This window comes from Haemorhous mexicanus, chromosome 6 (assembly GCF_027477595.1).
Source record: "Haemorhous mexicanus isolate bHaeMex1 chromosome 6, bHaeMex1.pri, whole genome shotgun sequence".
In the NCBI taxonomy this organism is placed as follows: Eukaryota; Metazoa; Chordata; class Aves; order Passeriformes; family Fringillidae; genus Haemorhous; species Haemorhous mexicanus.
The window spans coordinates 16,059,177-16,070,402 of record NC_082346.1 but is presented as its reverse complement, the minus strand read 5'-3'; the positions used below and the strand labels follow the sequence as shown (position 1 = coordinate 16,070,402).

General features: G+C 45.4%; 1 protein-coding gene across 5 annotated transcripts in view; it reads left to right on the top strand.

Annotated features, from left to right (window-relative positions):
• The first annotated feature begins 1,125 nt into the window (after window positions 1-1,125).
• PLEKHA7 (pleckstrin homology domain containing A7) overlaps window positions 1,126-11,226 on the top strand; it is a 145,622-nt gene continuing 135,521 nt past the window's right edge. For 4 of the 5 annotated variants that reach the window (XM_059848947.1, XM_059848944.1, XM_059848946.1 and 1 more), the window contains exons 1-3: window positions 1,126-1,250; window positions 1,348-1,424; window positions 1,555-1,612. In XM_059848947.1, the coding sequence (XP_059704930.1) occupies window positions 1,168-1,250; window positions 1,348-1,424; window positions 1,555-1,612 (218 nt within the window). In that variant the 5' untranslated portion in view covers window positions 1,126-1,167. Of the gene's footprint in view, window positions 1,251-1,347; window positions 1,425-1,554; window positions 1,613-1,649; window positions 2,013-11,226 lie in introns of those variants that run through there. The other variant, XM_059848945.1, reaches the window with a different exon arrangement.

The following is an 11,226-nucleotide window of genomic DNA, read 5'->3' as shown; positions in this document are numbered from 1 at the left end:
CTGTTTATCTTCACTAACCCGACCCCAGTCAGACCCACCTACCCTTTCCCACCCCTCTTTGCAGCCTGTCTTTCCCGTTTAACACTCTCCTTTCACGCCAAGCCTGCGAACGTCCCATTTCCTGCCTTTTGGATCCCTCTGTCTTCCCCAGTATGAGAACAGCACGAATCCCCAGAGCCATGCTTGGCTCCGCCGCTGCTGCCCTCATTGAAAGAGGCATTTCTGCACGCTGGACCCCTTGGCTCTGTCAGTCCTGCTGCAACTCGCACTTTGGCCAAGCCGAGGCGCTGGCCAGGACTCCCCACCGGGCACCCATCCCTGCTCTGCTGGCTGGCGCTAGGATGAGACTAAGAAACCTACGGGCTCTGCTGTAGGGCACACCACTCCTTGCTCGTCCCATCCACTTTGTCCCACAACCACATTCTGAGTGACTGGAGCACATAACTCTAGCTGGAGCATCCCCACACACCACACCAGCACCAGGAAGGGTTTTGGTCTGACGGGGAGCCGGCCCAGCCCCACTGAAATGCACCGAGCGGGCTCTCTCCTGACTTTTCTAGGTCATGGATGAGCACAGGGGCTGGCACAGGTTCCTCCCGGTGCCGGTGACAGCTCTGCTTTGTCGGCCGGCTGCTGCTGCTGCCTGTGTGCGAGGTTTTAACCTCGGTGCCCCCGTACCCTGTGCCCGAGGTTCAAAGTCCCCGCGGCCTGTCTGTCCCTCCTCACCTGGCGCCGCGGGAGCGCGTCCCCGGGGCACGGCGGCAGCCAGGTGCGCTCACACCTGTACATCCCCCGCTCCGGGCGCGGCTCCCAGGGCTCCGGGAACGGGCCACGGGACAATCCCGGTCCCTCCGCCGGGCGGAGAGCGCCCGCGGGGATGGATGTGCGGCTCCCGTCGCGCCGCGCTGCCCGCGGAGGTGCCCGCCGGGGGCCGCTGCGCCGCGCCGGGGCCGGGGGGCGGGCGCGGGGCAGCGGCGGACAAAGCCGGGCGGCAGCGCGGCGGGCTCTCGCTCCCGCCGCCGTGCCCGCGGCCTCCCGAGGGGCGGGAGGTGTCGCCCCCCGCCCGCGCCGCGGTGGCGCTGCCGAGCAGAGCCGGGCGCTGGGCGCCGAGCGCCGGCCGCCCGCCCGCCCGCACCCCCGCCCCGGCCGGCGGCGCGCACGGCGAACATGGCGGCGGCGGTGGGGCGGGACACTCTACCTGAGCACTGGTCCTACGGCGTCTGCAGGGACGGGCGCGTCTTCTTCATCGAGTAAGGGGGAGCCGCGGGAGGGGCGCGGGGGCAGCGCGGCCCCGCCGCCGCCGCCCTCGCTAACAGGTGCATGTTTTCCGCTTCTCCTCCCTCGCAGCGACCTGACCCGCAGCACCACTTGGCTGCATCCGCGCACCGGCGAGCCCGTCAACTCCGGCCACATGATCCGCTCAGGTGGGTGCCCGCGGCCGGCGCCCCCTCCTCGCCCCCGCCCCGCGGCCGGGAGGCTCCGCGGGCGAAGTTCTCACCCCTCCTTCCCGCTCTCTCTCTCTCTCTCTTTTTCCCCGTCCCCCGTGCCTTGCAGACCTGCCCCGCGGATGGGAGGAGGGCTTCTCGGAGGAGGGCGCCAGCTACTTCATCGAGTGAGTACCGGCTCCCGGCCCCGCGCCGACCGCCCAGGGCCGGGGGGCGCTGCCGGCGCGGCCCCGGCCCCGGCCCGGCTCAGCCCGGCCGCCCCCGCACCGACCCCGCACGTCCGCCGCGCTCATTAACGATCCGCGCCGGCCACAGCGGCACCGGGCTGCGCCGTGCCAGCGGGAAAGTTGGCTCCGGGCGCGGCGGGATGCGGGATCCCCCCAGCCGCGCTCCGGCGGTGGTCAGCAACAGGTTTCCTTGGAGGCGGCACTTCGGTTTTCCCTGTTTGTTTGGGGTTTTTTTGTGTGTGTTTGTTTGCGAGCTGGCTGCTCCCCCCCTCCCCGCTATTTACGGTGAGGTTTGCGGCAGGTGGAGCGTTGCCGTGCCGAGCGCCGGCCGAGGTGGAAGGTGAATGGTGGTTTTGTTATTTTAAATGGCTCGTGGCTGTGGATGCAACCCCGGGAAGTTTTGCAAGTGAAAGGCTTCCAGTGTCTCTTCCCGGAGACGGGGCTGAGCGATGAAGTTGACTTGCCAGGGCTGGTGGTGGCTGTCGGGATCTTTCATGTGGCGTTTCTTGTTCAGAGAGCAATTACAAGCAGGGATGTGCTGCTTATTGAGGTGCTTTTATTCTATGAGATGCAAGCGTGTTGCAGTAAAGTAGGATAACTAAGAGAGCTTCTCTCAAACATCGCAGATATAAGGCTTTTACAAAGACAAACACCGATGTAAAAGTAGAGATTTAATCAAATGAGTAAAACTCTGGTACATCTTGGATCTAGAGTCACGTGTCACGTGTGATGTCTTTGGGTTTTCCTTTGCAAATCTCAGTGCCTGACAAATTTAATGGAACCAACAGAAAAAGGACTGGAAGATGCTCAGACTCATTGCTCCAGTGCAGAACTCCCAGGTAGTTAAGGACTGCCCCAATAACTGCTGACAGCGGTGTCACAGTTGTCCAGTACTGAAATGCCTGCAGAGTGTACCCCAAAATCTTTGGGTAACTTGAGTTTTTAGTAAATATCAAACTTCCAAACCATACTGGGCTGGGTGAAGGAGCAATTGGCTGAAGGTATAATAAATGCCTCACATGTAGGATGTTTGTTAATAAAATTCCAGATGATCCTAAAATGTCCTTTTTTTCACCTAAAGTGGAGGAAAAAAGTAATTCAATCTTCATTTGTCTGAGCCAGAGAATTCCTTACAGGACTGGGCTGGGCAGGTGGTTTAGCCCTTGACTCTTGAGGAGGTAGTAGCAAAGCATTGGAGAGCAGCTCAGTAATACTTAGAGCTGCCACCCTTTATCTATGGCCAGTGTGTTGAAAGGAAGGAATAAAAGTTCTGCTGGTTGCGCAGGCCAGAGATGGAGCTCTAAAATGTCCAGTCTGTAAATGTACTGTAAACAGATCCTTTACACGGGTACATAAACTTCTAGGTGTAGGAATACATCTGTTTGTTTTGCTGTCTTTTCCAGAAACTGACTCGTGCCATTTTACAACAGCTTAAATTCCTCTTCCCAACTGCTCTCTTTGGAAGACCATCTCGTCTTGTTTGTCAGGCAGTTGCAAAACTTTTGATTTCTGATCCATTGAATTAAAGTTCTGTGCAGTGCATTTTCATAACTTGTGCTAATAGTGCTCTTTACCTTGAGCTGGAACTGCTGCAGGAAATGAAATAAGGAATGGAGTGTGTATTTTACTGAGCAGTTTAATAAACTCAGTCATCTTTAGACAAGCAAAGTTTTGTGAGGAGACAAAGCAGTGTTTTAACATAAATCTGTTCAGTTGAACCGTTTGAGACCAAAGATCCTCCTGATATGGAATACAATATTTAACTCTTCAGCAGTGATACTTCCCCCAGCACTGCTCTAACCACTCTGATTTCAGCTCAAGGTCTCCCTGAGCCCAGTGGAATTTCTCATTCTTTCCTCCGTGAGCATACTGAGCTCTTGTTGGGCTCATGTAAATATCAGTATCCTTAGATGATGATTTCCATACCTCACTGCTCTGTTCATTCCTCCTGTGTTGCTTCTACGTGATGATTTCTCAGCTTACAGAAAAGGTTACTGGCCCCTAAACGCATGGTTTCACATGTTCTACTATTAAATTCCATTTTCTGGCATTCCAGCTCTCAAAAGCCATGAACATTCCTGGATAACTACCCAGTCCTCTTTGTACTGGTGACAGTTCCAGTCTGGTGTTGTCAAGAGAAATTTCACAAACACATTGTTACTCCTTGGATACTAATTTATTGAAGGGTGTCAGGAGGAGCGTTCCAAGTAACCCCTCCCCCTTGTGGTAATTTCCACAATTAATACAGCTTATTGTAGTTTAACCGCATTGGCCATTTAATGGATCTTGTAAGTCTTATTTCTCTAATGAAATTAAAGTATTACTGAGTATTATTATTATTTAAATAACTTCAATCAAACATTTTATTTCAATATATACAGGCTAACTCCACTTATGCAACTAATTTCTGGTACAGAGGTCATGAAAATATTAGTTAAAATATTGGATGTGAGTTGTCTTTGATGTAAAAAAACTTATGAAATCTTATGTCCATTTACTTCCACGTCTTTATTGCTTCTTTCAATACTGTGGACAAACTTGAAGCATCATACAGTAAAACAAAGGCTTGAAACCCTTAAGTCATCATAAAGTCATCACCTTTCACTCATAAAGTGAAACAAAGGTTTATAAGGTGGTCAAGCTTCATATCAAAACCACCTAACAGGTGGTTCCCCTTTCCACCTAACAGGAGTTTGAAAGTTTCCTAAACTCCACTTCAATTGGATAGAAGCATTCCAAATGAACGTGCTGTGGTTCAGAATGTTTTTGCTGGTCTGTGGTTGGGCAGCTGTCCTGTAGTGGAAGGGGTGCTGTTTTCCCTTTGGTCATTTACATGAGATGCTTGTCTGAAATCACATTCCCTCTTAGCCTTGTTTTGCTCAACTGAGCAAGCCAAGTTCTTTGTGCAGCCCTTTAAGAGGGGCTCTCCATCTGTTTGATTCTCCTGTGGTTCTTCTCTGCACCTCTTGCAATATGAAGTCATCTTTGTTGCATGTGAGTGAACAGAGTCCTCTGCTTTTGTGAGGCTCTCAAACAACAAAAGTGCTTTCTTGGCTTCAAAAACTTCTCAGTTTTCTACATTTTAGGTTGTTTGCCTATTTAGGGAAGACACCCACACTGACAGCACATGTGAATGCTGCCAATTGACTGAAACATGCAGGTTTTTCTTTTCCTTTACGGCTTTAAATTTTAAGAACTGTAATTTATGTTAGGAGGCTACATTCCAGTTCTTCCCATTTGTGCTCATCCACAGCTTTGTAAATGATTTTCTCTGTTCCAAATGTTCCTCAGGTTTTCTTGATAGTGGCCAGCCCTGTTAGGGCAGTGCTGTCTCTTATCTAAAATCAGGAAATAAAACATTAAATAAATGATGTATAAACTGATTCTTCCAGATCTCCATGTAGCAGTCTTTGAAAATATCATTCTTGCCGCATTTTCTGCCTGCTGAATACAGCTTGCACCACATTTTTCCATCTTTTTTTTTGTTTGTTTACTGATGTTTTTAAAATACCTTGTGTTTGTGGGGCAAGTGCTTTATGGGGGAGTCCCTGCAGGAAGGTTGTTGGGCACACGAGGAGCTGAATGAGCACTGGACAGCACTGGCTCTGGTTTGTTTCTGGTGGTTGGGTTGCTGATGTGAAATGTTAATTGTGGTTGGCAAACTCTTTGTGGGGAAGGAGATGGGACATGCAGGGAGGGTGGTGATGATGGTAAAGCAGTGGATGTATGCATTACAGTGCAGGTTTTTCTTTCCATTTGCTTCTCTTTTCCTGATTGTCCAAAAGACTTGGGGAAGTTGGAAAGCTTGGAAAGTGTGGAATGCTTTTTTACTAAATTCTTACAGATTTCAAAAATTGAGGTGGCTGTTGGTGTGAAAGGATCTGTTCTTGCAGTGTTAGATACCTAACTGGCTAGTACTTAAATATGTTAAAAATGTGTACTGGTGCTACAGAAGTTCTTTTTGAAAGCTGCAATGGTATTGCACATCTGAAAGGTAATCATGTATTTAAATTGTAGCCTAAAATTAGGAACAAAAAAGTAAAATCAGCACTGAAATATCTCAAGTTAACATTTTATTTGTTTCTGAAGTCAGTTTCCAGTTCAACTCGGCCTCTTCTTTGGGTTACAAAGTGGATGTACAAGAAACAAACCCATGAAATTGGCGTAGCAATAGTCAGTAACCGTTTGCAACTGTTATGCTTTAATTCTTGTATTTAGCCTGTACTGTGTGTAGGAAATATGCATGGTATGTGTTTCAAGTGTTTGGAAATGGCAAAAGAGCAAAGCACACTAAACAGAAGTCTGCCTTTTTAACTTTGGTTCTGCTGTGCCAGGCATGTACATTCACTGAAAACCACCCAGGAGCTCAGATTCACCACAGTGGGCTACAGATGATATCCATTAATGACCTGGATTATTAAGTTCAGTCCTTTTGATTATCTGAGAAGATTGTTTTATAATCTCATTAATAAATTTAATCAACAGGTTTCTTCTGCCCTGCAGAAATTCCTGTCTTCTCTGCTCGTAGTAAGATGTTGAAAACGGAATAATTTTTTTGTGGCTGTTTAGGTGGGCTAAAACACTGTTTGCTGTAGGTGTTCCTTGACCTGCTGTAAACAAATCATTATTTCTTGCTCCGTTCTCCATAATGGTTATTGCTGTAGAAGTAAAAGATACTGGAGCACTTAGCTGCTGTAAGGAATAGTGATGACCCTCATAATGAGGTCCTCATCTGCATAGGTGATGTCCTTTGTGGTTCTTGACCCTGTGCTTAAATAAAGGTAATGTAGGAGTGAAGTACCTGAACTGACATGAAACCTACCTGTGGGGTGGGGTTCACGTCGCTGTGTCACTGCTGTGCATGGCCAGTTCGAGCTGGGGAGAGCTCCTGGAGTGGAGTAAAAACCGGGCAGCTGGAACCACGTGAGAACTTCACCAAAAGTGGTATGTTCACATCATCTCCAGAAAATGTGAGGATAGTCTCTGGGGAAATGAATGGGTTTTGTGTGCTGTGGAGTGTCGTGGGGAAACTTTTAGGGAAGGAAACCTGGAGTGGTTCCTCAGCAAGGGGCAGAAGACGGAGTTTGGGTGAGCCTGGGAGCACCGTGTGCAGCAATGTGCATTCTGGCCCCCAGTGACAGCCCAGGGGCAGGAGTTGCCCTTGAGGGGGACTAGACTTCACGGAGACAATTGGTACGGGTGGAGAAGCAGGTGTGGAGTGGAGAAGTGGAAGAAAAAAGCCCGAAGTGGCTGTTGTGGTGAGAGGCGAGGGTCGGGAAGCTGCTGTCCCATGCCGCAGGTCTGCGGGAGCGATCCATGGTCTTGGGCGGCCTCTACCGGCTCCTGGCAGCAGGAGGAAAGCTGCCAGGCTGGGTGGAAAACCCTGCTGGATCTTCCTCTTCTCATCTTCAGTTTTCTTGGAAGAAAGAGTTCCGTTTGGGCTGTGGGAAAGCAGAACTATACGCAGCAAAAGTAAATCTCACTAATTGTACGGGTTTCTCTCTTTCTTGTCCTTTGTTCTGCCGCGTTGGGTTTGCTCAGCCAGCCTGTTTATTCCATTTTCTTGTTCTGGATTGTGAGCAGAATTGAGCTGGGAATATTGGATCTGCTGGTTGGATACAGTAGCTGTGTTTCATTCCAGCTAGTGGAAACAATTCAGGGTCCTTTTTGATGGCAGTAAAAATGGGAGATCACTCATTAACGAGTGGAATAAATGCTGATGGATTTGTGCCGGGGCAGGGATGGCTGACAATTGCAGAGAGCAAAGGAAGGGCTTTGTAGTTCAGCTCCCAGAAAGTGGGAGAAGGGTGTTTTGTGCGTGGTGCCTGAATTTCAGAGTGCCCTCTGGAAGGGCAAGCTTGGAACTGTGCCTAAGGAAAATGCCCCGTGTGGTTTGGTTCAGCAAGGTATGTGAATGAAGAGGGATGTGGTGTGCATTCCTTAGGGGAGGGAGGAGCACGTAAGGGAAGGTGCTGGAGTTTGTTTTTAAAGCAAGGCTACACCACAAAGTACTTAGCTTGGTTCATTAATCTGTGTTTGCCTTTATTCTGAGATACACACATGTTGGAAAACTGAATTCTGACTGCCTGAAGAGGCCAGCAAGGAAAACACACACTTAGAGTGAGATGCTTTTGTAGGTGTTGAACCCTTCTTGAAATCCAAGTTTTCTGGGAAATGGAGCAACATTCTTTTGTTCTGGTTGGGATTATGTGGCATCCTTGTGTTGTAGCTCAGAAACAAAGGCATGAACTGGTTATTCAAAGCTGCCAGCCTCCACATTTTGTTTACTACGCGTTCTAGCTTTTTGAACATTAGTGTGTAAGAAAAAACTTCATTCAGCCTCCTTCCTAAAGCGCTGTCCACTTCTACATTCCTTGGGTCTGTGCAGGAGAATGTCTGTGCCTTTTTAAAGAAGCTGTGTATGGCAGTGGGGGTTTCAATATTTCTGAAGGTCTGTCTAAAGATTGAGCATAAATACAGTCATACAGCTGTGCTGGGCAGGTATTGCTGTAGCCTTAAAAGTGGTTTTCATAACCTTGAGTTACATTTCAGACTGCTTTTACAACTGTGCAATATGCCTGTCACATCAGATGAGGAAACAATTTATTCAACACTTTTAATTTTATTTTATTAATTATTCATCATCTGCCAGAAAAGAGAGACTCTCAAATATTTGGGACAGCAGAATCTTGATATTGATGCTACATGTTTTGTTTCAAGAAGGTTGCTTGTTCATTCTATCAGTAGTAAAACTCTAGCTACTGGACCTAGTTAAAAGGATTGCCTGTCTGCAGGCAAATACATTGTGCAAGATGTTCTTGTGTTTCATAATGGAGGAAACAAAAAGAAACCTTTTCCCAGGCAGGTCTGGCAATCCTGAGCAATCTTAGCAAGTGCTTCAGAGAAAAGAGAAGTCTATGTAGCTGTGAAATACATGGGTTCTGTACCCTGCATTTTCCCATCATTCCACTTGCTGCAGATGGATTATACTAAAATGAGTTTTAACCTCACTACTGATCCAAGTTTGCTATCATCTCAAATATTTATATTTCTTTGCTACAGATTAAATGTACTGCTTCAGTGTTGCAGTGCTGGATCTCTGCAAAGACTAGCTTGAATAAATGTGGTATCACATTTATTTAATATCACATCCAGTTCTAGTCAGTATGACTGTAGACTCTAGTTTGCTGCTAAATCTAATTTGTTTCGTCTTTGCCTCCTAGATGTGCTTTTTAAACTTTTTTTTTTTTTTTTTGTCGTGTCCTTGGTTTGGATAACGGTGATAGATGAGGCATTTTATTTATAGCTTAATTGTCTTTTCCTAAGGCATTATTAGACTCTTTTACAAGGTCTGCTCTATGTCCTTAGAAGCAGAACTTTTAATTTAAAAGCAGATTTGTAATTAAAGATGTTAAAATCCAAGAAGAATCTGATTAAGCACCCAACCCTTCTCTTTTTGATTGTCTGCCACAGAGTACTTGGCAGAAATGTCACTGACTTGTCTGGACAGGTACAGGATCTTGCTGCCAATACATAGTAGGTATGTGCTTTTCTGCCTGAAGTTTTGTATTTAAACCCTTGTTTTCCTTATTGCTTATCTGTACCTTTAAAGATTTTATCTTTAGTTTAATAAAAAGTACAACCGAAACCACCAAAACTTTTAAAATGAGATTGGGATGCACTGCTGAAACAAAGTGTTTGAGTAATACTGGATTTTATTTACAGTTCTTTGTCAAGTGAGGGCTTTTATTATATTTTTATTTGCTTACCAGAGACCAAATATCCTGAATGAAGAGCTGACTGAAGCATTTGAAAAGAGACATTCTTTCTGCACATGCAAGTGACTTTTTTGAGGAGCTCTGTATAGACTGTAAAATATGAGTAAGCAGGAAAGCTGCTGTTAATTTTCTGTTTTATTTAATAAAAAAAAAGGGTAGTTACTGCCTTTTGCAAGTTGCATATTTCTTTCAAAATGTTATAGTTTCACATTCATCTTCAAAGTGGCAAAAGGCTTGAGCAGCAGCTTTCACTTAACTTTCACATTTATTGTTGTTTACTTTTTTGTTCATTTTCTAGGGAGAAGGAAGATTTGCTTTGATTAACTTAGGAAATTGGTACCAATGTAAAGGAGAGCAATGAGAAGATAAAGGCAGTGTTTGTCTATCAAGCAGCATAAGTCAGAGGCCAAAAGCTAAAGTAATTATTTTTTTAATATGTCTTTTTAAGCCAATTTTTGGATGTTTTAAATGTGTGCTCTGCATGTTAACCTCTGAGTGCTTGAGTTCAGTGCCTGCTTTGAATAAAAGAAAATAACTGGGCCTTATCCTAATACCTGGAATTATAGATCTGTTTGATGTTTTTCAGCAAAATCTTTAAACACATCTGGAGACAGAACTGTGCTAATGGGCATGATTCATTTTATGTAATTTTCACTGGCTGGTAAAGCAGTCATATTTCTGTACTTTTTGCTGAAGATCAGGAGTTATAACATTAGCTGTTTGCAGGGTGAGATAACACTGACAAAATCTGGGTGTAAACAGTTCTTCCACAGAGGACATAGTGATTCAATGCCATGTTGAATCTCCTGGACAAAATTAAAATTAAATTAACAAAAGTTAGCTGCAAGATGATGAAATCCATTTTTCTTAGATGACAGTTATCAAACACTTGATATTTATTGTTGCCATCTCAGAATATTAGCCCTATTTTAAAATTCTTTTACTTAAAGAGTCAAATTCATGAACATGCAATTTTTTAAATGTAAAGTCTTTGCTTGCTTTCCAATTAAGACAATTATATTGTCAAGTGGCTTTTGAGCAGATGTTTTTATTTCCTTCTTTGGAAATCACAGATTAATGCTGTTCTTTAAGTGCTGCTTTTGTGCTTTACTTTTTCAGCACAGAAATGCTTGACTGCCTAAAACAGTTCCACTTAGTGGTGAGATTTATTCCTTCAACACTGCATTTTATTATTCCCAGTATTCAATTTAAAATAGCCTAACCACTTTCCTTTTGGTCTTCCAATTGGTTTTGTAGTGAGGTGCAGTTTGAACTCATTAAAAAAAAATAAAAGTCAATGACTTATTTCTCATGTGAAATCATTACATGAAATTCTTCAGATGAAGAGATTACAGGTAAAAGTTGGGCTTTGATATGCTCATTTCATAGGATATTTAGTCCTTTCAGTTGAAATGTGGAATGATAAATCTTTACTTCAGTGGAGAGTATCAGTGTAACAGATATTTCCCAGTTTCTGGTTTGTCTGCCCTTATTGCTAACTTGCCTGAGAAGGTGGCAGCTAAATCTGTGGATCAAGAATCTTTCTTGAGAGTTGCATTTCCCTGCCTTCCCTGGAGAATATTGAATTGTCAATTCAATTGTCAATTTCAGTATTCCCTGGAGAATATTGAATTGTCTACAGAAATACTGAGACACCAGAATGGTGGAAGGGAAATTGAAATTACTGAGGTCTGTCTGTGACAGCGTCCTCTGGGAAAGAAGTAAAACAGCATTCACTTTTGTGACTTTAGGTATGTTTCCTTGGTGTGGCATGTG